The sequence below is a fragment of the Larimichthys crocea genome, chromosome XIII (genome assembly GCF_000972845.2).
Source record: "Larimichthys crocea isolate SSNF chromosome XIII, L_crocea_2.0, whole genome shotgun sequence".
NCBI lineage: Eukaryota > Metazoa > Chordata > Actinopteri > Sciaenidae > Larimichthys > Larimichthys crocea.
The window spans coordinates 45,620,543-45,648,231 of NC_040023.1; the positions used below are offsets into that span (position 1 = coordinate 45,620,543).

The following is a 27,689-nucleotide window of genomic DNA, read 5'->3' on the forward strand; positions in this document are numbered from 1 at the left end:
AATTGATTTTACAAATGGGCGGTTTAGATTGAGTTTTACATTAATAAATATGTAGCAAATTTTGACATTGAAGAGGTACAGAAAGCCCATTCATTTGCTATGATGGCCCACAGCCTCATGATTATTAGCCTACTAGGTTTCCGGGAGGCCAGGAACAGATCAGGATTTGGAGAAATAAAAGCCACAGGAGAGAAATTGAGTCGTGGTGTGAGGAGAGCCAGTGCAAAACTGGGTAGGTGTTAGTTAACAACATGGCAGCTAATGCTGTTGGCACATCATGTATATCGGGCTGTAACAAAACTAGTTTTGTTTTTTATTTGTGGCAGGTGTACTGATACTTATAACAACAACTGGCTTTTACAGTGCTATACTGCAGCAATATGAGAGACACAGAGAGATTTGAAAAAAGCCAGTATCCTGATATAAACATTTTGTTTGATTGGTGCTTGTTTGGGATATGTCAGCCCATGGCCTCACCTGTGGAGAGCGTGCTGCATGGAGGTAGAAGCTTTCTGGGCCCTAGTGGAGAATCTCAACTCCAGATAACACACCTAACAGTGCATGCAGGATTTGAAGCATGCTGTTTGAATCCCTTTGTGTAGATAGCCTACATGGACTTCAGGCAGGAGCGGGGCCAGCAGACATGAGTTTGTATGGGGCAGAAATAATTAAATGTTCTGTTGAGTTTTTTTAATTATAAGATTGTCTATACATTTATTGTATGTTGCAATTAAACCATAGTTAATTAAACAAGTACATGTACATGTTCATCGTGAGTGTTCCAGTAGCAGGTTTCTGAACACAGAAGCCTTTGATGTTAGGTCTATGGCATTCTGGGTAGACACATTAAGACACGTGTTGTATCTGCCATCAGAGGACATTTTCCAGAGGAATGAGGATTTTACCAAGGCTCTGAATGGCCCCATTTAGACAATCAATAACAATTCATCACACTCTCAATGTGTCTTATTTTATAAAAACTTTTTTTTATCAGGGTACCTTCTTAAATTCAAGGACTTCCCAGGCCCACTTATCTCAAATTCAGGGACCCGATATGACATAGTTTGAGACGTAGGTTAATTACTGTTGCTGAGCTCACACTGTGGTTGGTGCTTTAGTACACAGTTGCAGGTTATTATTGTGCTGTTACTATGTTTTTGTCATTGTGTCAAAACAGTCAGTTTCAGCTGAAGTACTGAACTAAAGATGAAGTTCCTCTAATGTGGATGAAACAAGGAAACCCACGTAATGATAGGTTGTGTAATGTTGTAATAGCAGCTTTGGACTAAAATAGAACATTGTTCTCAGTTTCTTGTGTTTATTTTTAATTTCCTGCACAGGAAAGTATTCAGCTTTCCACTTGCTGGAATAATGGGGATTTTGGTACAAGTGAAGAAATAATGGCCCAATGCACTGCTGCCATGAAAAACTATAACCAGTAAGCTATCCTCTGGCACATTTTAAATATCTAATTAGAGTGTTATTTAACACTTGCATTACAGTAGCTGCAATGGGAAACCGATATATAAATGATTTAAAATACAAAGGATATACTCTAAGTATAGAATACATTTGATCTTTGTATAGTCTCTCAGCTAAACTGGGTTTCACCATACAGATTCAACTTATATTTTAAAAAAATTGACAATAAAGCGACTTTTCTGCTTAATGCTTGTCTAAACTCATCCAGTCACAACAGAGCAACTGTATTTTGTAGCGTTAAACGGCTTCTTTGATGGCCCTGCGTTTCATTTAGCTTCAGTTTCACTTAAATGTCTCATGTGAGCTTGCTGACGTTGGGTTTAATGGTTTGAATAGAGAATACACTTTAAAATCATTCGCAGGTCATTTAAACACACATTACTATTCAGTACTTGAATCTGTGTAAACAGAGCTGTGAGTCTGTACTACAAAACATAAATAAATTAAGCGAGGTGCACAATGTAAATGTTGTTGCAGCCTTCCTCGGTACAGTACAGTATGCATGATAAATAAACTGCTGATGTGATTATGTGCAAAAGTGTTCTGGTGTGCTCCAAGAGAAGGTCAATGACCGGAGAAGGCCTTTTAAAATGCCAACATGGTATCAAGCTGCTGGCAGCTGCATTGGGCTTGGAGTTTGTTAAAATGCATGACTAATTCTGTGGAATATTGTTTATAACAGAATAAATATGCTCACCTCAGACAAACGTTGGTATCTTTTACAGCCTAAACGCTGCTGTTTGCTGGTCTCTTACTCATTCTGGTCTACTTGACTGCTCTCTAGGCTGGGCAAGTTATGAATGCACTTTGTATGTATGTATATGTGTGTGTGTGCGTGTGTGTGTGTGTATGCAAAGCAGTCTCAGTGTGAAAACAAAGAGTCTGATGCCATGTTTACATGCTAACCAGTTTTTCTCACTTCTTCTTTCTGTCTTTTTTCTCTGTTTTTGTAGCAAGATTTTCAAACTGAGGTCTGGTTTTTACCTTCTGCTTAAACACTTTGTTTGAGTCTTAATGATGACTAAAGAGAACTAAATAATAATACATTACATGTTTAAGGTTGGCAAGGCATATTGCTTTCAACACGGTGCACATACATTGCAGAATGAATATCTACATGGAGTCTAATAAAAGAGGTATTTTGGACATGGTAGCTGGAGAGGATACAGAGTTCAGTAGTCAGTCAGCCTTGGTTGTCTTGACAATAAACACTTTTGGAATGAATAACTTAAAAGATGGCTATATTCCATTTGCTGTAGTAGTGTTGTTACTCCTGTGTTTGACTAATCAAAATGTCTGTCATGAGAAATGTTGCGTTCACTAGGTTACTAAAGTAATATCTGCTTGCTTTGCTGTCTATATTGAGACAGTTGAGTGGCAATAAAAATCAATGTGCCCAACTCATGAGTTCCACTAGAAAAGCAAATACTGAATGTCAGAGCATGAACATGGTCACAAACGTCCTGTATTATTTTCAGACACCACCAGTCTGTGACTGGAGTTGTGTAGTTGCCATAGCAGCACCAAAGCCTTTTGTGCCATGAATTGTAAATGTCAACCATTTAAGAGATGATTAAGCCTTGAACAGAAACCCACTGTAAGAGATTAGGGCCTTGCAGATCGCTGCAGACCTGATCACAGTCCAATTTTTTGTGTGTTTGAAGGTGTACTCCATACTCTTTTTTTTGTTCAGTGATGTTCTCTCACATGTAGTGACTCGCTGCTGTTATTTCCATGAAAACATATGGGTGAAATCATCACCTGGACTTTTCTGCAAACAAAACTCGTGTCTGTGTTTGCTTGTGTGCCTTCAGTGACTAACTAGGATATAACTAGGGTCAGAACCTCCTGTATTTTTTTGTATGTTTTAAAATTTAGATAATTCACCAGTACAGCCTTGCAAGCCTTCTATTAACCTGTCTAACAAAATACAGATTTCTTCCATAAACAGATTTAAACCCGATGCTAGTTATGGTACTGTAGTTGCAGTAATTGATTTCAAAGTGCATCACAGTTCTTCTTTTTCTGTCATCTTTGGGCACAATAGGCACCAAACCGTGGTAATTCTGGTGGGATGGTTAATTACACACCTGCCCTCACAAAAGAAGAATGCCTTTCTAATTTTGTCATAGAGGCTGCAGGTCCAATGTCGTCGCTACACAAATCAAAAATTGCTCCTAGCAACATTTGGTGCAGCTTTTACTCCAGGGAGAAGGCCACAGTGACAGGCAGATATACTGTAAGTGGAAGAAGCCAGGAACAAGTGCTTCCTATTAGAATGGGGTTCAAGAGCCTGAACTTAGTTAATGTTAAATGGAAGCCCAGCTATAATGGCTGCAATTTTACTGAATGTATTTACTAATTTTCTTGTAAAATGTGGGCTGTCTGGCACGTCCGTGTATGCAGAGCTTCCGCTCTGGCAGATTGTAGCTGTTATTAGTGTCTGGCATGGGAATCGGCCGCCAGCGTGTCTGACCGTTAAATGCTTCTGACACTTAATTAATGGCCGATTGTTGTGTGGCAGTTCTCCGTCAGCCTAATGAAGACTGTTTCGGCTTACACACACACACACACACACACACACACACACACACACACACTTCTATGTTTGGAAGTGCACACTGACTTGGAAAACACACACTGAATGTTTGTGGTGCACTGAAGTATTGATTCAGACAGCTCTCAGTACTCTCATTAGTATTTTAGGTTTGTTGTCCATTTTCACTACTAAATCAGTGAGTTACTTTTTATTTAAATAAAAATAAGTTTCCGGCTCTATTGTATGTATGTCATATGCTCCATAGAGGCAATGTTTTTGACTTCTGAACAATAAAAATTATTTCTACACTTGTCCCAGTAGTGAAGTCATCTCCTTAGACTCATGTATTGTATTGTTCTTAACTTAAAATGAGAGTAATGTTGTTGTTGAACTCCTTCCAGTCGTCTCTTTCCCTGCTTCACAATATGTTAATATTTGATACTGAATCCCACGTCTGAGCTTTTTTAGGATTATTTTCCACATTTTCTTTATTCTTTTTCTCTCTTTTTATAGAACTGACATGAGCTTAGAGAGCTCTTGACAGTTCCCATTGCCCCGCAAGTCATTGCTAGGCACGTCCGCTCTGCACAGCAATGCAAGACACTCACTTTTTTTTGGGTCTCTACCCTCATTCCTTGTAGCCCTCTATTTGTTTTCTGGGTGAACGGGCGGCAAGACAGGGTCTAGTCTGTGGTCGGGATAAGTTGTTGTTTTGCTCTTTAGATATAAGGGATAGAAAACAACACTCCCACACCAGAGTTACTCACAGACACATCTGTGCAGAAGAAATTCAAGTGCACCCATTCACACAAGTGGATACTGAAGTGCACAGTCAAACATAGCATAATGCAGTCACTGCGCAGTGGAGCATACCCAGAAAGGTCATCCTTCCATGTGAACCCTGACTTTGGGTGGGTTTGTTTGCAGTGCCTCAGAGCAGCCAAAGTAGTGTGTGCATATATGCATTTATACTACCAGTTCTTGATGACTGCCTGTGTGTTCAACTACACACAATGCTACTGTGCTCATCTACTGAAATATCACAATTGCTTAGAAAAAGAAAATCTAAATTAGATAGTGGTCAATTTGGTATAGCTCAGTTATCCTGCGGCTTGAAAATGCAGGGTGTTTACATGGTATATGCTATGTATATATAAATAAGAGTTTTTTTTTTATCATTCTCTCCATGAGGCCTTTTCGGTAGACATCTGCATCAAGTACAAAACTGAATATAATGTTTATTTATAGTTTTTATATAGGCTACTGTGCAGATCCTCTTAACTATATAGATTCATCATCTGGGAATAAAATTTAAGCACCGTCATCTTGACAATTGCTTGTTTCAGCTTTCTTCTGTTTATCACTCACTCCATTTTCTGTCCTGTTTGTACTTACTGCATTTTAGTCTCATAAAGGTAAATCTCTATATGTTGCTAGAAGTGACAAGATAAAGAAGAATGAGTCTCAAAAGGAAAAACACTGGGTAGAAAAGTTCAAATAGTATATGTTCAAACAAGAAAAAGTAAGCTCAGCACTTTAATTAATAATCAAAAGTTTTTTATTAATTAAAGACAATCCATGAAAATCACACATTTAAGGGAGACATTCCCACTCATGTTTCCCACACAGCTCAAGTGTGAAAAACATGCTGTCCCTCTGGAAATGTAACCCTGTACTATGAGGATGTTTGACCTAGTGTCTGGACCAAGTAGCGTGTGTGTGCGTGTATGAGTGTGTGTGTGTGTGTGTGTGTGTGTGTGTGTGTATGTGTGTGTTGTGCTTGCGTGAGAGTTCGTGTGACTTTGTAATGGTCTGAACACATGTCGGAGAATCGCAGCAGAGGAATCCTGTCCCACTGTGGGGAAGCAACTGAGGTGTGAGCAGTGTGACAATGGCATAAAGTGACAGACAAGACTGAGGCGAATACTAGGGCAGTGGGCGGGATGTGTTGACAGTGTTGTGTGTCTGTCTGTGTGTGCGAGGGACGCATGCTTGTGTATATTTCCATACTGCACATACATACAAAGTTGTCTGTTGAGCAGTCAGAAAGAGTGAACATTGAGGTGTTTCTCGCATGCCTGTCTTTATTTTGGCTTCTCTGAAAGGCCCTCTGTGCTCCCTGCTGTTTCCACACTGACAGACTACATACTGACAGGGCCTACCCTCACTGCATCCTAACCGAGAGAGAGATCGTGAGGAAGAGGAGGGGGGAAACACAAGAAAGAGACATCAACTAGTGGAGAGGAGGTAGCCAGAGAAAGAACTAAGAGGAAGATTGAAAGGTAGAGTGTATGGAAATGGAGAAGAGGAAACTAGGAAAAAAGGAAAAGAGATACAGCGACAGAAGTATGTGACATAAAAAGACAAGGTTGTCTCACAGCTGTGAGGTAACGGATGGGAGATATGAGAATCTTCTTGCTCCAGCCTGTTGGAGATTCATCATGGGGAAAAGCAGGTCAGATGAACACAAGGAACGCCACACGGCACATTTGCTGCACCGTTACTCATGCACAACGCTCACCCCTCTCTACAGTCATGTATTTTTTAGTCAGTGAGCTCATCTCCCCCAAAAGCTTCGGGAACCCGGGTTGCTCTCACTTCTCCTCTGACAATTCGTTATTGGGTTTTGACCGCATAAAATGTCACTTCAGCCCCTTTACCTGTTTTGTTTGACTTCTCCAAAAGATTGCTCGAGTTGTTATTCCTCCACTGTAAATGTGTGGTATGTGCCTGGCACACTAACACTTTATGAAAGTGTGTAATTAAGCACCTTGGTCAGCCTCTTGTAAATGTCATCTGCACAGCCCTCTGGATCATAGACTTTGGTGTAATTAATTCCAGCCTGATATAACCCTCACCATCCTGCTTGCTATAAGCAAAGGTGATAGTTCACCTTTTGAAACGGACCCTGTTTTCCATGAGGAGTGTTATGATTATTAAACTGGTGATAAATGTATGGTGTCTAGAACTTCAAAACCAACCCCCCCCCCCCAAAAAAAAAAAAAAAAAAAAAGTGAATTTGTCATTTCAATGATGTTTTTCCACTTACACAGCCTTGTGGCAGAATAAATGCAATTAATGAGGCTTGTTTTTGTTGATTGAACTTAAAATTTAGGTAAGCTGTAATTGGTTTTTGACTAGCTTGACGATAGCAATAATTATTTAATCTTTTATTTTCTTTTCTTCTGTTTTTAAGATGGAATCAACCCAATAATTTTTCAGTCATGGTTAAAAATATGTTTTTTTGGAAGGGACATTTAGTTAGTGGTGTAGCAGGAAGCCAATCTAATTTGGCTGATAGTGACAATGTACAGTATCCTATTTATAGCCACGTAAAGAGAAAACCAGCAATTCTCAGGCTTCTCATATTTAGCCAGCAGCCATTGAATTCCTTCATGTCAGTGATGAAGTTTATTGGCTGTTGCTTATTAACTTTACTCTGTGAGTTGGCCAAACTATAAAACCGGAGTCTTTGTTGTTGTCTAATAAATGTCTTTATACCTGAACCTTACTTATACCTCCTTCTCTTACAGACTTTATTTTCCCACTTATTCTCCCGCTCCATCTGTCTTCCCCTAATGTTTATCCTTCTCTCACAGCCTCTACAGAATCTCTCATCAGGATTAGCCTCCTTTGCTTGTTAGTTTCCTAGCTCTTTTTCCCCCCACTCCCACATTTGTCTCACAGTACAATCCCTGTTTTGTGTGGATTACTGCCCGTATTGTTCTTGGATTAGCGTGTCATTGTTTCTGAACTGGGATGAGGCAGGAAAGCACTTCCTAATACATGTGTGTGCGCACAGTATGTTTAAAAGTGTATCCTCATGTGAGGTTATGAATCTCCTTTGTACTTTTTTTTTTTTTTTTTTTTTTACAACATGCAAGCAGCACAATGTAGAACCCTTTGCAGTGCTCTGTGACTTATGTGCTCTTTTTCTTGTTTATCTAATTGCCATTTGTCTTTTTCACTGCCAAGTGTCGATGCAAGAGTAGGTGCAAGCAATATGGTTGAAGAAGCTTGGAACTTGGAGCGAATTAGTGTCCATTTGTGCTTGGATGATTGAAGGCCTGACTGGCAGGGAAGTGTGAGGGTGTGAGGAAGGCGACATGTGCTGTGATTGTCATGTTTTCATGTCATGTTCAGTCAGACACACACACACAGAGTACAAAACTATTAAAGGAGGTATCTATTGATTGCATGCTGAGGGTTCTGCATTTAACTCTGTGTGACAGAGACATGTCGCAGGTGAGAAGCAGGGTGTCTGGGGATACGCTGTGACTATCAAGATGCTCAAGAAATTCCTGGCTAAACCATATCAGACTTCTCATCTATTGTTTGTGGCAGTATGTTATTTACTAACTAATTTAATATATGCTCTCAAAGGTAAATTGGTGTGACAGTTTATTGATCCAGAAAATGTTCAGCTGTTGGAGTTAAATAGTTATTCAGAAAGACAGTATGTAATCATCCTATCCTGTGTTGGGGTATTTGGTGCAGTCTTTTGTTTCTCCTCAATTGCTTCTTCCCAATTAGTTTGATTTGAATTCAAGTTTTTAACAGTGTAGCGTTAGTGAAGACTCCAGCAATGAACCCACATTTATCATGAAGCAGCTGTGCAATCCAATACATCATCAAGATTGCTTTTCATGCATGTTACCATCCATGATGAAATACCCAGTGATAGTTATGAACAGTAACCAGTGTATTCTCTCTCATTGCTTTAATTGTAATCAACCCGAGCGCCTCCTTCGAGGCTGCTGTGTTTAATCATTTCTCCGTTTACTAGGCTGCTCCAGTGGGGCAGCAATTCATCAGGCCCGACTTATCGATCAGCCATTGCCAATTCCCTCCACTCATCCCTTTCAGACTTCATTGACTGTTGAGTATTCACTTGTTAGCCACCTCAGTGTTAAAGGTCAAATTCAAACTCTAGTACATTTGTTCTGGGAAGTTGTGACTGTAGTCAAAGAAAAGCTTTAACATAGATTTTTTTAAATGAATTTGTTCAGTCTGTCAGTGTGCAAATTTAATTTTCATGTCATGGCATATAATAGACACACATGTTTGAGGTTTTGATTACTGACTGGATATACGATTGCTGATTGTTCTGTATTGGACTATGGATAATTCAGTCCATACTGTGATAAATCGCTGTGCTGAATCTGGACAAATAGCACACAGAGACATAAACCAGGACAAAAATGTGGCCAAACACACAGACACACTCAAGCGCTGAGTAATATCATTCCCTCAGCACAATCACATGGGTCAGCTGTGTTTGTGCTGCTTCTATTTCACTTATAGAGAATCAATGTTCACTGTCCTCAGTTGCATTTCCACTGTTTTGACGCCGACAGCGGAGAAACATTTTGGTCCATTTAAGGTTGATTTACTGGAGGGGAGAGAGACAACTGGGAGGTGTCATGGAGAAATAAACCTCCAGTCCGCATACAGCCTGGAAATAGACAAATATGTACATGTCTCACAGAAACTGGGCTTTTAGTTGATTTTTCTTCATGGTTACGTTGATTTTTGTCAGTGATGACTCTCACTGTCCGCCTCTGTGTGTGCCTGACAAGCTCTTGCTCAAGCTTATGGTGCAAATGCGCCGTCACTGAAGCGTAACGTGAAGGCACACCTGTTTGTTTTGTGTTTGTCTCTTTCCCATCATTTGGCATTGCTGCGTGCCCTATTTGAGGCCTTAATTCACGGTTGCTATTCAGTGTAATGAGGCAAAGACTGGGAACAAGCTGAGGTGTTGAGTCAAAGGGATGATTTTCTGAGGCTAGCCATCTTTGAAAGAGTCGGTGGGAAGTAAATGTGGAATCCTTTGTTTGAGCTAAGAGTGGAATTCATTTGTTACATTCATAAATACTTCTTATGCATATGAAGTATCCTGAACAATGTGTTTTGAGTGACAATGAGATGATCACATGGTTTATTTATGGGCTCTACTTGGGTCACCTCCAAATGCCACTTGATTTAGCTGCAGTATGGGGCTTTCTTTGTTTCTGTTACGAAATAACTGTCTTTCTTTTTGATCCTTAAGTTGAAAGGAAACATACTGTGAAGGATGAAGCAAACATTGACAGTAGAATGGTACATCCCCAGGGAACTATACTTCTATAGGGGATCTGAAATCAAAAGAAGAGACTAGTTTGCGGAATACACGGTGGGATTTAAAGGAAACACGGAATCAATAATACCCGTAAAATTATCCTTTTACATCAAGTGACCCTGATTCTTTTGGGGCCGGATGGGGTAGAGGAAGAATAGGAACACTAAAGAACGTGTAGATAAGATGATTAGTTGATATGCATCTTATAGAAAATGCCTGAAGCAATGTATGACAAAAATACGGTGACAAAATAAGGGGAGTGGTTCTGATGGATTACAATATTGTGATGATGATGATAGCGAGTTGAAAGTGATGAAATCTTTGCACCATGCAGCAGAACACTTGAATTGAATGGATTTTATGATTGCATGCCTCATCCCATGTAGCTACAGTTCAATAATTGGCCAAATGTAATTCTAGATAATAGATCATTTTACAGTAAATCTAAATGTGGTTCATATGATGATGCTTGCAGGATAGATGAAAGAGGTATGTGACCAATGATCTATGAACAAGTGAATCCACTTACATTGCAGGTAGAACTCTCCATTCGTACTGAAACTACGCTAATAGCAACAAATAGTTTCTTTCACAGCTCGTGATTCTTTGCTGATTTAGTTTACGTCTCTTCTTATTTTCTCATATGGTGGCAAATGCAGCTGAAGCTCCTACTCTATTAAAATATAAACTGTAATGCATTGCCAGCTGTCACACCGGCAGATCAGGCACTTGGTCGAAAGAAATTGCGAGCATAAGAAATAAGGATGACAGAATGATTTAACTGGTGAAGCAGAGCATCCAGACTAAAGGCAGCGCTGTGAGTTAGTGTTCAGCCAAAAACACAACTGCATGGAGGAGAAAAAGGTTTAACTTGTGCCAAGATATTTTCTCCATAGGACTGAAATACTTCAACTGACCTTTTGACCCTGAAAACCTTCATCTGAACGTGAACCCTCATATTCTTAATCTGTCACAGCCAGCTAATAAAAGCAGACAGTATTTCATAGATGCATGCCTTTCTCAAAAATAATGCATGTTTTTTAAATGTATTGTCAACATTTCTTTTATTGTTAAAAATATCAGAGCACTGACCAGTAATTCCCCCAGGAAAACACTTCATTTGTGATTGTTGACCCCAAGGGTGGTGGAGATTTAAAGGAATGCAAACTACATCGAGCACAGGGAGTCAGTGCCATTACTCAGCAAAATAGTATGTTTCATTCAGTAGTAAAATCATTTTGCCTGGACCTTTTTTGTCTTTACTAATTGCACACTAAAGTTCACACAATATGAACGGGAAATTATTGGATGTCAACATCAACATCATGAAACATATCAGTACATTCTGACCAGTGGATGTGCTTTTGATGTGTGGTGAATCTGGGATGCTCTTACCTTTAACCATAGCAGACATCAGGGAAGCGAGAGAGAGTGAAGCCACCACTGCTCTATTCTCTGCACAAGTCAGATAACTGAAGCGATGGAAAACTAAAGTGAATTGAAGGAGACATTGTTAATGTAATGTCGGTCTGAATTAGTGTTTGACCTGTTAAAGAATGTTTTTCTCCAAACAAATGTAATGGGATCTCTTATCACTTCATGATCGCTGATGATATCAAACTGTATCATTTAAAGCTGACTGGCAAACAGAACAACTGTTTTTCAAAATTGTCTGACTGCCACCAAGGACTGGAGGACTAACAACCTTTTACAGTTAAAGACAGATAAGACTCAGGTTGGTTGTATCACAAGTACGCAGTATGCTGCCTGCTTCTCTTTTTATTTCTAACAATTTTTCTCTTGTGTAGCACTGAGAAAGAGAGAGAGATAAACTAATCGATCAGCCGGTGACTGGAATGAGCCGGTTTTCAGCTTCATCTGCCGTGACCGGTGACTGACACAAATCAGCCTCACATATCCAATTCTCTGCCGGTCAAATTTACATGCATGCTGTGCTGCATTTATGTCATGTGCACAGCAGCACAGATAGTAACCGATTATTGTCTGAGCCACACACACAGCCTACGACAACAAGCTCACCTGCTGTTGTAAAAAACAGAATTGTGGGTGAAAAATCCATTAGGCGAGTTGCGTTTTTTGGGCGACTTTTTAAATCATACTGTTTTGGAGCGTAAACACAGCAGACACACTGAGACCGGGAGGGGAGAAACGAGGCAGTGTGGGGCAAGCTGGTGTGTGTGTGTGTGTGTGTGTGTGTGGGAGGGCAAGAACTGAAGGGAAAAGCAAGGTAAGCAGATTAAAGTAGTCAGTAAGTAAACACTAAAATAAGGTGGTGGTTATTCATTTTTAGTTGGATTTTTTTTTATATAAAAAAAGAGTGTTGTTATTTGTATATATATATATATTTGTCACGTGACATGACGTGATATCATAGCATGAACATGGTGACACAGGTTGGAAGACCTCCAGGGTTGTATCTCTGTACATGGACAAGACTATTTTCATGTTTACTTATTTTATTCCAAGAAAGGAGGTGTGTTTGTTTTCTCATATTTCCCACAAAGCTGCACATTTACGCATCGGCACCTTCCCTTTCACAAAGTCCTCTCTAGTGGGCCTTTACTGTTTCCAAGGCAACCTGCAGAGAGGGGGAGAGAAGATTGGCTGAGGGGAGAGGAGGGCAAGACAAAATACAGGAAAACAAGATAGCAGGGAAGAATGTTTTTCACCAGCAGGACCCAAGGATGGTGATGTTGGTCCACTGCCTGCATCATGCTTATGGGTTTCATGTCATGCACATTTTTCTATCTACTGTATTAAATAATAACTTATTAGCGTTATTAAAAATATATATATTTCAAGTTTATACCAAGTTTTCATGTCTGTCAGGACACATTTTATAAAATTAAAAGAAAGCATTCGTTCAACATGGTGGACGATTATAATACTCCATCAGATCCTCCTAAATGTTACACACAACAGATGTGTAATACTGTCTACTGAGAAACCTTGATATTTTTTTTCTGAAATAATTATTGTATTATGAAAATGTCCTTGAAATAGACAAAATCAGTCAGATTGCCATTAAATTGACTGGCTAATCTTTTTTTACTCAGACGATGAATGCTAATGTTTTTGGTGACCATTATCTTTCCTCTGGCATCACTCCCGTGCGAACATAATCACTTCCAAATAATAAGCGAACATTTTCACTTCCAAATAATAAGCGAAGATTTTCACTTCCAAATGATAGGTGAACATTTTCACTTCCAAATAAAAACCTATAAATGGAAGCACATTCTAGAAAATTAACTAGAGAAGCAGTGATCGCAGTGATTTCTTTCCAATACTAATGTTATTAAAATGTAAATATTCTGTGTAATATAACACTTCTTTAGTATAATTACAGAGACACCAACATTCTCTTAGCACATTTGAATTATTATTTAAATTAAAATATCTATTATTATCTATTATTAAATGTATACATTTGAATTACCTTTCTACACGTATCAGTTACTTTTGATTTGATCAGTTTATTATTGTATAGCAGATGTCTGTTTGCAGTTTGGTTCACTGTGATAGTATCACTTGCTGACCCACTAATACATAAACCAGTGCATTTGACGCTTACATATAATCTACTCTTTTTGGATACATATGTGCACCTGTATACTGTATACAGGTGTGACCACCGGATTTCTGTGATTTCTGTTTGAAAGAGTTATGCCAGTGGAGAGATAAGCCTGAAAAGCCAGGGGGATTTAGATGCTTCAAGCCAGACAGAGTCAAGGCTGTACACAGATGTGTTGATCTCTTTCAGCTCCCCCAGCCCTGTCTCTCATCTGTCTTCTGGCTTTCCTTGAGGTCTCTTATGCTTCCAAATCCCTCTTAGTTTAGTCTCATATATAGTGAATGGCTACTGAATGGCACATTATTCCGTTTTGCAGACATTGTCAGCAGCCATCAATTCTGTATGAGCTCTCTTTCACACCTCAGCGCCTCCCACACAGCAACTGGCCCTTTTACCGCACCTGCTGTTGTGTGCGTGGGAAATGAGGATATGCAGAGTCAGTTCCAGTCTGTATATGCATTTGTGTGTTGTGCGTGTTTGATTGTGCGTGTACAGAGGTTCAGACCTCCATTCTCACTCCAGAACTTCATCTAGTTTATGTTAAACAGGCTTAAAATCACACCGGGATTTCTAAAGCTGGATCTCCAACCCCAGGCAGTGTCACACAGTGCCCTCACACAGGTACACATACCTGAGTTTAGAAAAGCATTTACAGCAAAGTAGTGCTGCAGAGAATACTAGTAAAACTTTAATATGATAAAAAAATATGATAAGGCAGATTTAGTGCATGACAGAGCTCTGGCTTTTATTAAAAATAATGCCATACAGCATTTAACTGAATTTCATACTGCTAGACTTAGTGAACTTTTATGTCACCTCAAGGTTAAACAGGGACAGACACAGTGGGACATCAATGAAGCACAGAAAGCACAACCATAATTAACAAAGAGAATACACACAATGAAGTCTTACATGTATTGAGTCAAGTTATTTGTTAGCAGATACCTTTTTTATTGCACATAATACCCATTCACAAAATCACACGTGCACACAGTCAACCGTAGGATGCTGTTTATTTCTTGGATAGAAAGGAGAGTTCATTTCTGCATTCCTCAGCCTCTCTAACCAGAAGTGATGTGGGTTGCCAGCTTTTGTCCAGCCCATGTGTAGGGAACAGGAGGCATTGATTGAATTGCTGCTTGACAAAGCAGAAACTGCTTATTGAGCTAATGCACCTACGTGTTAGGATCGATCTCACAATGTCACTTCCAAATGCATAGCAGGAAGACGGAGTGAAAGGGAAGAGGCACAGGAAAAGGAATGAAAAGTGTGTGGAAATCTTAAAGAAAGAGGGTCAAGAGTGATGTGAGATGTACCGAGGCAATAACAAAGGTGGGTGTGTAAATATCTTCAGAGATGTAAAGGCAAACATACATCTGCAGTGAACTGGGTAGAATTTCTTCATTCCACACTCTTAGATCAAAATGTTAGACATTGTAGGGTCATCGTGACTTTCGGCATCCTGCTTTCTTTTGCTGGAAACTAAGTTCGAGCCAGGTGCTGCAGAATGTATCTCCTTCCTATTGATGACAGTGCTGTTCCTTCCAACATCCCTGCAACTGCTTATTCCTCGCCATCTGTCCGTCTGGATCTTTGTCTCCGTCTCCCACTCTCTCTCTCCTAATCTATTTTAACCAGGATTGAACATTAGAAGAGCAAAAAAAAAAATAATGCTACCTAATAATGTGAAAGAATAGTATTCAGACAGTAATAGACATGTTAGACAAAAGAGCAAATTTCTTGGCTGGTACATTTTATACTGCACCTCTGAGGACATTTCAAGAATAGTTATGTGTAAATACTTTTCCTGTTGTGTTACACTGTCAATCACACATCCTCCGCAGCTGTTCGATACATGGGAGACAAACTAAAGTTGGACCAGCTGTATTGAGAGGTTTGTCTCCCCAACTGTCGTCGTCATATGTTTTTTTTTCCACACACTTTTTCTCTGTCTTTAATTCTCTTGCTTTCTCTTTTCCGAACCTCAGCATATTACTTCTGACTCACTTCAGGGACCTGTTTCCTCCTTAATCTAGAGTAGAAGTTCCCAAACTTTTTCAGCTCAAGACGCAAAAGAGAAAGTCGGTGTCTCTCCAGGATCCTGGAGAACTTATTGGGCTTTCACACCACTGTGCAGTAATTCACCACCTCCAGTCATTTAAAAGAGAGGGAAGGCAGCAGAGGGGGAGTGTGAAACGGCCTCGACAAAAATACATCTTGAATTGCCATGGTGTCTACATTTCTAAACTACTGATAAAGAAGCTCGCCACACACTAGTCACCAACACACACAGACAAAACAGACAATACAAATGCTACAAAAAGAAACTCTGACTGATGCTGTCAAAACAACGTCTCTTTAAAGTCACTTTGCACAGGATTTTTTTTTTTTTGACTTGCCCCGATACTGGGAATGCTTGTTTGAAAATGTCTGTCCAATTTGTTCATTTTTGAAGCTCTTTATTGAGTAACTCCCCGTATAAAATACACTGAGGCTGCTCCTCTGCATTTCTATGGGCTTTGAAGCCAACGCTAATAAACTCCTTGTATTTTCATTTCTACATCATGCACACAATTTTATTTTAATTTAATTTATGATTTAATTTTGTAAAAAAAAAATTCTTTACTAACTTTCATCTATCTTTCTATTAAAAATGAAAATATGTCCTTAAACAAAGCCTCTGACTGAAAAGTGCTAAAGAATTGAATGTCTATATATTCGGGGGTGTGATTCTTCCGGATAATTCCGGAAATCCGGCTTTTCCGACCTGAAAATGAGGGTCTCGTAAATCATGCAAATCCACTTTATGTATTGGTAAACATAATGAGCGCTGTCACCGCTCACCGCTGTCAACGATGGAACTTCATTCAAAGCAGAGCTCCACCAAAGAGCCTGCAATCGTTGCGTAAGGTTATCTGAATCCGATAACCTTTTGGGGGGATCGGAGGGGTGCGCACAGTATATTTTTCCTGCTTTTTTGTCCTTTGCCAATCACACCTATGATATTACAGCACAAGACTGTTAGAACTATTTTGTGACAAATTGGTTTTACAGTATGCAAGAATATATACCTATGTAATTTTTTTTTTTTTTTGAGAGAGAGAGAGAGAGAGAGAGAGAGAGAGAGAGAGAGAGAGAGAGAGAGAATGACAAATTGAGGAACAGACTTGAAGACTCCCAGAAAGAGAGAGCATCAGTCTTATTAGGGTCAAAGTTCACCCCACAGGAGATGTGCTTCATACCTCCTTCTCCACTCTCCTTTGTCCTAGTCACTAGGAATGAGAGGGTATAAAGAGGGAAGGTAAGGAATACAGGAGTGTAAGCAGATGATGTAAGGGACGGATGCTGTGATGGATGGCGGAGCTTCTTGCTCTCAGTGTGCGTGTGCGTGTGCACATGGGTTGTGCGCACTTGAGCGTGTACCTATGCTTCAACTGTTAGTCAGCGGAGAGGGATGCATTGATGGACGAGGAGCATCCTTTGCCGTTTCAGCAGTGGAAGTGCTTAAAGCATCTGGGCCCCAGGGACAGGCCATATCACGGTCTCCCATCCTGGTGACTTATGGACCTGCCATGACAAACACCCAAGGGCTGCTGTTGTGGGTTTGGGCATGGGGGGCTGGGATGTAATAGTCCACGTGATGACAGAAGCTGGACCCCCTGGAAAGAACACACATCTCTGTTTTAAAACAGAACCCACTAAGTGCTGCAAAGGTTTCCCATGAAGGCTGTAAAGCTTGTGGAATAATTTATGAAATAATTCTGATGTATGAAAGCGTGTGCAGGGGGAGGAAATTAATGAAGAGTAATGTGAAGTCGCCCTGCAAATATTTAAAATTGTTTTCTCATTATTTCTCTCTAGCTCTCCTTGGTGTGCGTGTGTGTGTGTGTGTGTGTGTGTGTGTGTGCATGTGTGTTTGTGTGTTTGTTTTCATTTTTTGTCTTTCTTCCTCTCCAGCTCCCCTTTTCATACTCCCTCTGTTTAGAATCTAGCCTGCAGGAATAAATGGAAGAGATTGTGATAAATGAGTTTGAATCAGACAGTGGAAAAAATGTCTGGTTGTTTTTTTTTTATACACTGCTGCCATGGTTTCCTGATTTTGGCTATACAGATACTCAGTGAGGTTCTCCTGCTTTATTATACAGTAGCTGTATGTAAAGAGACATTACCTTTACCTTTTCATGAATAGTATTTTAGTCTGTATTATGTTTCTGGCAATATCAAATCAGTTTGGAGGGGACATAATTGTGTCTGAACAAAGGGGGAAAACGGCTTCATTTTCAGGTGTATTATGCACTATGAGGGCTGCTGCTTCGATTTGTTATATCAAATAATGTCAATGTTTTTACCTGTGATGTTTGTTGGTGACAGAAAAATGCACAGTGTGGGAATAAGGAGAATATAGATCCTCAGGCAGGTTTAAAAAAAAATGCTCCAGGCATAGCCCTGTTCTGGGGATTGCACCAGTAATGGCACTTTTAGACTTAATTTACTGCCCAAACTAATAACCTGAAATGGAGAGTGTGATGAGAAAATCACTTACATGCACACACACACATGCGCGCGCACATTCACATATAGAAGACATGCATGCACCTCTCCACACACTGACAGTGCTGCGCCCTCAATCACTTCTAATGCAATGAAATCAGTCATCCTGTTCATCTCTCCCGCTCTGTCACTCTCTCTCACACTTCTCCCCTTGTCATTTCTTACTGCCTTGCATACACCTCAATACAGCATCTGTCATCTCTTTTTTTTCTTTTCAATCCCAAAAGTAGCTTGTTCTCACAGTGGACATTTTGACTTGGTGTAACTAATAACATTAATGATGGCTGTGGCCCATTTTGGCGTGCCAGTAATACATGCCAGTAAGTCAGCGTGTACAATATCAGCGCCCTGGCACTGGCACAGGAAAATGGAATGTAGCCAGCCTTAATGTTGTTTGTTACGCCTGTGTTTAAAAAGTCAAAATGTCCGCTGTGAGAAAGTTATCTATTCCTATACCTCACTCCCTCCTCCATCCTTCCATTTTATCCAAGCTGACCCTGATCCCCCTCAATCCCTTACATGTTGCTGTGTTGATCCAGCTTTACATGGTCACAGGCACAGGGGGTGAAGCAGTTTACCTGCATGCCACCAGGACCCCCTGTGGCCATGCAGCAGCACTGAAGCCTCGGTCCCAGTGGCTAATATGTTAATCAGGCCGAGTCTCTGTGTATATGCTAATGTAATGATGGAGGGGAAGCTGTAATAAAATGGCCTTGGCTGGTCAAAATAAAGGCTATGGCACAGTGGAGCCTGAAAATAACACGTTAGTCTGTCATCAGAATATAGGATTAAGCCAGAGGAGGCGAGCACTCAAATACTAACCAGACACTTACAGGTAAATCAGCACTGAGCCATTGAGGGAAGAATCCTTAATGTGTGAGCAGGTGTTCTACCTTCAGCAGATGATGGAAAACACCTGCTGTGAAACCACTGATTGTGATGTAGCTAGAACTACAACATGCAGCTGCAGTCCTCTGCCCTAAGTGAGTCATTGCTGAGTTTCCCCGTAAGAGCCTCTTTAGAAATGTAGGGAAATGTTGTCATTGACAGCAAGGGCTCCATTGATATGTTTTAGTGTTGGCCAACAATGCTGAAAACTGAATTTCTGGACTCAAGTTACTTTGTGCATGTATATTTTATAGGTTGGAAATCCATGTAAAACAAGCGAGCATTTAGCCTGCCAAGACATGTCTCACCTATCTAATCAAGTAATTGAAAGGAATAATGAATAAATGCAGAATACAGATTATGGAATTATAGAAAATAATCCCTTCTCTATACAGAGAAAATGTAATACTTGTTTTCACAACACAAGTATTCTGGATAAATTTTTTTCTAACATTTCATAAATTTGTATTCTGTCAATCAAGAGTGCCTTTCCCAAATACAGGGACCGACGTTACATATTGGCACAGCTGTTTTAGACATCTCTGTCATCTGTCTCAGCTTCAGAGCTAACAGTTAACCTTTGAGAGAGGCACACACTCAGACAGACTTTGGAAAAGCAAGCACTTAGAGGTCATGTTTGTTTGTTGTGATGAGTTGACTGGACACAAACTGTTTGCAGTCCATTTATTTACCAGCCAGTTAATTCCACTGCTCAACCTCTGCTGAATGCACTGTTGGGTAAAATGATTGATCCGTCCTTGTTAGACCTTGCTGTAAGGAAGTTTTAGTTTACTGGGCTAGAACAGAAAAATAATAATAATAAAAAAAAAAGATGAAAGCAAACAAACATAACAAAATGGTTTTAAACTTTAAAGTAGCTCTGCATTTAAGCGTGTGTGTGCTTCAAATACTAAAATGAAATATTTTATTGTATTGTAAAACTATTCTAAGCACCCTTACATCTTAATTATGTGTTGTGCAGCTTTAATCAAGGCTGATTGACTTTAAAATCTTTTGTAATGCATTATGAAGCTTAAGACGTGGTAGGATAAAAAACAAACAAACAAGTGTGTGTGAATTGAGTGTGATGTTGAGGTGCCAGTAAGCTGTGTTGCTGTATAGGAGCCATTCTGTTCTCTCAGGAGTTCAGCCCAGCCCCTGTGGAGGGACTGAGTTTCATCCAAAGTCCAGCACATGTAGTGGCCAAATCCCTCGCTGTGTGGGAGTGTGTGACTGGGACTGGGTCTGTAAGCTAGAAGACTGTGTGCACATGTGTGTGTGTGTAATGCATGTTTGCTTTGAGGCAGTTTTTTCAGGATTTATTGTTTGAAATGCAGCAAAATCAAAACCATTCTTCTACTACACACCAAAAGAGCATTGTAGTCCAAGAAGTATAGGTTGATTTGTTCTACTGTACTAGGCTACAATCACATGTGTTACTGCAAGACTGAAGCAAACACTTCAGGAGCAAATGATTGGCTGAACTCACTTTGAACTTGATTTGCATTTTAACACACAATTGGACAAGGCTCTGTCAATACTGGGCTCACTTATTTACATGCAAGTACACGATTGATAAAGCTGTGATGGCCAGTGTGGCATACATAGTGACTGAGTGACAATAGTTAGTCGCAGGGAGAAACAAAGGAAAATGGAAATCTATGTCAGCGGATATGCAGTGTTGAATGTATATGCCGTACATGTGTCGATTGAAATCAGCATAATCCAGACATCTGACATGGATGTGGGTGCATCAGTCTGACTCAGTTCAGGGAGATCACATAACATGTCGTCGACCCTTGGCTCAAAACTCAGTAGCTTTAAAGTAAGCAATTGCTTGGTAGATGGCTGTGTGTGTGTGTGTGTGTGCACATGTTTGTGTGTGTTTAATTATCTGTCACCAGACTCTTCTCGTACTTGTCCCTCATTTTCTGGCTCTTGTCAGTACTAACATGATGCAGTGCCAGACGTTACCACAAACCACCTCATTAACTGTCCATTCTCCCTCCTCTCTTTCCAGCTTTGCCCAGCTACACATGTGGTAATCCTGGACAGCTACTCAATGGCCACCAGCAGGGGTCCACGTTCAACATCGGGGACAAAATCCGCTACAGCTGCAGCCCGGGTTATGTGCTGGAAGGTCATACCACCTTGTCCTGCCTTGCCACTTCAGCTGGTACTGCGGCCTGGGATTTCCCCCTTCCCTACTGCAGAGGTATGATAGGATAACAGTTAAAAACTGTCTATCATGATGTGTCTTTAGGCTTTTTCTGTCCACAAAATAAATGTTTTAATTTAAATGTTTTCTTTTGAAAAACCTTGACAACTAGCTGAGAAATATAACACAATAAGATAGCAATGACATTTATTTTGATCAAACGACTTATTTAAAAACTGGAAGTCTGGGTAATAACAACTGAAAGGTTAGTGCAATCATCTAGAAATGTGAGTCGCACGACTGAAACACAGTTGTTGATGATGTGGTATCTGTTAACTCTGTGAAAACCTTAAAAATCATACTCTTGAAGATGACACCATAAACCTTGTTTTTGAAATGATTACAGATGCCTCCACATGATCTGACAAGGTTTTCTGTGGTTATACTGATGTCTTATTTACCATGACAGGACCTCACGTGTTGTGCCAGTTGTCCTTCCCTCACAGTTAGCAAGAACCCCTGCGGCAGTGACACCTGCCAGTGTGTGTAGTCTGACCCAACATGACACAGTTCTTATAAAATACTTCAGTGTAGGCCAATTGTATAGGTTACTTTATATAAGAGTGACTCCTTCATAACTAAAATGCATGCTCATGTCATATGCAAGAGAGTTTGCATGTCTGTGTATGTCCATTTGCTGCGTCCATGTGGCCAATGGTTTGTGTCAGTGTGCCTGCTGAGCATAACGCTGAGACACTGTGCCATCTGCAACCAGGCCGGGAGTCAGGAAGCCCACATAGGAGCGCACATGGCTGGGCACCACGCGCCAACACAGTCTCAAGCCCCATCACATGCAAACACGTGCACATGCCTGCACTTCACACCTAATTGCGAAATTGTTATGTGTGCGTCTCATAATCTGTTTTTCTTCCATTTCTTCTATTTTTTTTCTAAGAAACTGTCAAGGACTCCCAGGAGTCATCTCCCTTCTTTCTATAATTCACTAACAATTTGCTGCTCAGACCCTAAGCTCTTTCCGTTTCCTCCATGCCTACCCAGGCTCCTTTCTGAAAAAGTAAAGATTGCTTGAGCAGTAAAAGATGTGATTATGACACCTTTTCAGCAGAAATTACATGCCAACAAGTTTCAGAAACTGGCAATTTCCAGTTGCCACATAAAAGTCAACATGTTCTTTTTTGTTCACAGTGCCCCTTCTTAATGCCTACGTATTTTTAATGCCACTCCAATTATAGAGCCTGCCCATATGTGTAAGAGCAGACCTTGCGCTGAGTGGAGGAGAACATTTTGGCATGGTCACCATTCTGGACTCAAGAGAGAGCAAACGTGCCAGCACTGTCGAGCCATAGATGATAGCCAGCCACTGATGGCACAGATAATGTTTTACACTTCCTGTCTTATGCTCATCAATTTGTTCTCTTAGCTATAATCTTATGGTTACACTTATAAGTGATTTAACATCACTCGTTCATTCAGTTTCTGACACACTCTTCTGACCTCTTTACTTTATTCTCAGCATTACAGCTCCCCTTTTTGCTGCTGCATATTTATTCAGGCAAAAGGCTTACCACTGACAGGTTCTAAATGTCACTGCTTATACCTACAGCATGACACAAGCACACAGATCTATTTATCTTCGGTTTGTGCACAAACTTTATTCTCTCTGATACAAAAGCCCTCAGATTTATTGTGGTAGTCACATAGTCGTCCCATTTAAAATTCCAAGTATACTTTTCTAGGTTTTGCTGTGTGCATTGTTTAGTGTATATAAACATGCCTTTTTGATGCTTATTAAAAATGTATGTTTTCATAGCTTGTCTGCATTGCCCATGCTTCTTGGTTACAGTGACACTCAGTCATCAAAGCAGCTCCTTACACTGTCCCTGAAAACCATGACAACCTGAAATTATGTACTGTTTAACAATGTGAAGCATCCTGAAATCTACGGTTGTCTAAGGAAAGCAATTTAAAATATTTATGCACAACTCACTTATTGGTCTTATTTCGTTGGTGGTATGGCCACTTTTAGTTTTCTATTGTCGTAGAGTGCTTGCATCTGCCAGTGGCGGCCACAAAATGGAGAACGCGACGAGTCAAGGTGAAAGGGAGAGTTTGGAGTCAGAGACTTCCCTTCAAGTGTGAAGAAACTGTCTTGTGTGGAATATCAATGCAGTGCCTCATCCTTTCTTCTGTCTGCCTTCTACTTCCTGTCACTCCCACTGCAACAATCACCTGTCACCCCTCTCGCCATCTCTCTCTTTCCTCATTGTCCACCCTCCCTCTGCACTTTTCTCAAGCCCATCCTCGCTTGTCACCTGTCATCCTCTTCATCTCCTTCTTCTCGCCCTTCTGTCGTGGTTTCCCTCCTATTCAAGTTCACACCTCACAAGTTTCCGCTCGTCCGTACTCTCCCTTGCCCTCCCTCAGGGGGGTTTCCGCTGTGACAGGTAGGATGGATGATAGACAGGGCCCAGTGCCTCTGAGCTCCTCCTCCCCTCTTTGAAAAACCACACACAGCTACTAATGAATCCCACACCACCCTGACACAGAGGCGCACACATCTACACACACATCATTTCACAAACAATAATAATGTGGAAGTGTCATTCAAAACTTCTTTTGATATGTCCCCTCTGTTCACCAGTACATTTTGTATTGACGTACACACACACACAAACCATATTTTAAAGTCCCGCTTTTCGCAAATTACAAACAGGAATTGCATTTCAGACATTACGTGATTCTGCATTGTTCAAAGCTCTAATGAACATATCGGAAGCTGGGCAAGGGAATTATCCTGGCAACACATTAAATGCATGCTTTATTATTTAATAGTCTCCTTAAAGCAGTCTGAGGAGGGAAGAGATGCTTTGATTAAGACAAATCTGAATTAATCAGAATTTAATCATTCCCCCCCATGTTGCATTAGGTTGCATCACTCTACCCAGCTCCCAACTGACTGTAAAAGCACTGTAGGGCATTTTGAAATCGTATGACATGTCTCTCCCACCTATGGTGAAAATTGCAGACAAAAGAACAATATGCTGTAACTCATTTCATTTTCATTTTCACACTCCTGAATTTGAAAATCTGCACTTTGGCTTGTGGAAAAAGATAATTTGTGGCCAGAAAAATAAATAAATAGTTAATTTGAAAATGCTAAAAAGCATCCGGTTGTTTCTGGCAAACCTTCTCCCTCAAAACTTCCACTAAGTTAAGTCAATTTGATGTAGTTTGGAAGACTTTTCTTGCTGAATCATACCATCTGCCTCATCAGTATTATCAGTCATCACCCTCTTTGTCATCTTGACATGTTCTAGTGGTTAGGCAGTTTGATAAAAATGGGGCTTAATCTATATCTGTCAAATTAATATATTTTTTGACATTTTTACATCAGAGGTTTTTGTGTTACTATAAGCACAGCACAGTATTGTGAGTCTGTTGTAACCTTACAGCGATTTCTATTTGTGTTCTACTGAGTGAGCTGGATTAAGCCACTGAAATGGATCAGACAGCAGCCAGACAAGTGGACTGACATTTTAGAAGATGGCGAGCCTAAAAGTGGCTCTTAAAGAGAGAAAATGCTGCCTGTGAGTGAAAAATGTTCTAACGTCAGAAAACTGTTGGCTTCCAAGAGCTTAAGAGGGCAGTATGAGAGCATGTGAGTGATCTTTAAAAGGAGTGTTCGTAGAATCAGTGCTGTCTCATATTTGGGCCATGATGGACAATAACCAGAGAATAGTTCGAATTTTAATATGATTGCTCGTGGCTCAAACTTGACCTTTAGCTGCAGTTAAGCTGCAGCCTGTGTTTATTAACCTTTTACTACCTTTCCTTTCCTGCTGCTTCCATTTGTGTGTACACCTTCAATTATCTCTGCACCTCAAGTATGTGATTATCTTTGTTTATATTTCCGTCTTTTACTAAACCTTTCACAACTCTCTCTGTCCTGTGCTCCCTGCAGCGGATGATGGGTGTGGCGGGACACTGCGGGGCCAGAGTGGGGTGATCACCACCCCCAATTACCCAGCTGAGTACAACAACAATGCTGACTGCACCTGGACTGTGCTGGCTGAGCCAGGAGACACCATTGCCCTGGTTTTCTCTGACTTTCAGCTGGAGGATGACTATGACCTCCTGGAGGTCAGCGGCACTGAGGGCTCTTCACAGTGGTGAGTAGGCAGCCTGCAGCATTTTGTCTGGAAAGCGAGCTGAGCTAGGGATAGGGAGGGGGGAGGCCACTGGTTCACCACCTGCCCACAGGCACTTATTGCAGGTGAGGGAATGAGCTGGTTAAATTGTGGTTGGAAATGGAAAAATGTCAGGTTAGGTTTAGTGGGACTGTGTCAAGACCACAGCTACGTGAGTAGCAGAAGAACAGGAATCGATTCAACTGAGCGCTATTAGTAATATCTTTAAAATGAAAAGGATCAATATAGGAATAAAAAATTTGATAAGCATTTCATAGCTTCCCACCCCTCTCAGGGTGTGTCATGTAGTTTCAAAGTGTAATTTGAACACTCAGTCTTGGTCACTCGCTCATTCTCTCAATTACTCAGTCTCACACAAACACACATGCTCAGCTCTAATGATGAAGAGGTAGGATATCCTGGTGTCAGTGTGGGTCTCTCACCATCTGTGGCAGCTCCTCCTCTCTCTGACAACTCTCTCAGCTCAGGAAGTAATTAGTGAGCTCGATTACCACCACCAGCCGCATAGTGTTGTTTCACCCAATCTCACACACACACACACACACAGACAGTAGAGCCCATATGGGCAGAAACGGACATGTGCACAGAAGTATTCACTCTTTCAGCCAGACTTCCATATATTTGTGCTGGCACTCTAAGAACTTGTACAAACAGATGTACTCTTTCACACCCCCTTTGCCACTTTGTCCCTCCCACCCTCACTCCCTCACTCACAAGACTAATATTAGCATGAAAAATATACCTGGGCTGAGCAGAGGTGGATGTATGCACCTAGAAACCACCAAGAAAATCCACAGCGCCTTATTTGTTTTAAGTGAAAAAGTATAGTGCAGGGTTAGTTTTAGGATCATAAACAGTAGGAGGCTGGCAGTTCTGATAAACAAGAGACGACAGGAGAGTCTTTGAAGTTACAGCCACAGGCAGTTGGCAGGAGGGGACAAGGGGTAGCACTGGCTGAGCTATTAAAACACACAGACACACAGAGAGAATGACAGAGGGACTGTTGGTAGAGGAACCAGGTTCAGAAAGAATATATGAGCAGTCATCTTAAAATGAGATGCCCCCTGGAAACTTGTGTCATTTTCCTTCATTCACTCAGTAGTTAAGCAAAAACACTTTCGAGAAGAACTTGATTGACTGTGAGCAGTCTTAAAACTGAGATTTGTGCCTTGTAGCCTGATATTAAAGTCTCTTTGAATATGTGCTTGGCCAACTGAGAGATGATCGCTTCCCAGACTCCCACAGATGGCAGTCTGACTATGCTTCTTTTGCACATTTTACGAAGTCATCAGCTTCTTGTCCCAGACTTTGATTTGCTCTCTGTTGTCATGTGGGGTGCCCAAATCTCTTCTCAGTCTGTCATCTTTGTGGCGATTGTTGCCGGGGGCACCTATGGTGGTGCACCTGCGGTATGGCTGCGCTGTCTTAAAGAGCAAGTGAAAACAGTGGGAAGAAAGTGACTAGAAAGGGGGGAAAGAGGAGCTATTGGCAAGTGTTACAGAGTTCAAGTCACAGTTGATTATGCACATTGCAAAGAAAAGGCAATGCGGGGGACAGAGGACATGGTGCAGACATGCTGGCTTGCCTCTATTGTTTCATTTGTTTCTAGTCATGCTGGCTTGGGTTTTACCCACATAGTGTTGACTTCAAAAGTGTTGGCTGTTTTCTCCAAAACATAAAAACTCATCAGTCTATTTTCTGCACAATAACTTAATCCCTGTAGTGTTTAATTAATTGGGTGTCTATAATTTTGGAGTTAGTAGGGAGTAGTAGAGACAGACAAAGTGGATGATAGTGGGTCACACAGTCAGACTCAGCACACACCAGAGAAGGGAAGGAGAGAGGGGCACCGTTGGAGGAAAGGATGTAGATGTAAGGAACTAGATAAATCGGTAGAGTTATCACGATGAGCTGGAGCACTGTGATGGCGCCAACCTAAAACATGAATGCTCTCAGTGAGGGCTTTATTCAGTAGATCTCGGTGATTTTGCTGTATTGGTGTGTGATTTAAAGTGCTGTTTCTCTATCTCAGGTCTATTATTAACTGAATCAATCTGAAGTCGGAAGACACAAACTGATATATCCTACTTGACTGATCAAATGGCAAGAACGGAAGTGTTAGTGTGCTT

General features: G+C 40.7%; 1 protein-coding gene across 1 annotated transcript in view; it reads left to right on the forward strand.

Annotated features, from left to right (window-relative positions):
• csmd2 (CUB and Sushi multiple domains 2) overlaps positions 1-27,689 on the forward strand; it is a 216,642-nt gene that overhangs the window by 41,553 nt on the left and 147,400 nt on the right. The window contains exons 4-5 of the mRNA XM_019275463.2: positions 21,194-21,388; positions 25,314-25,521. Coding sequence (XP_019131008.1) covers positions 21,194-21,388; positions 25,314-25,521 — 403 coding nt within the window. The remainder of the gene's footprint in view (positions 1-21,193; positions 21,389-25,313; positions 25,522-27,689) is intronic.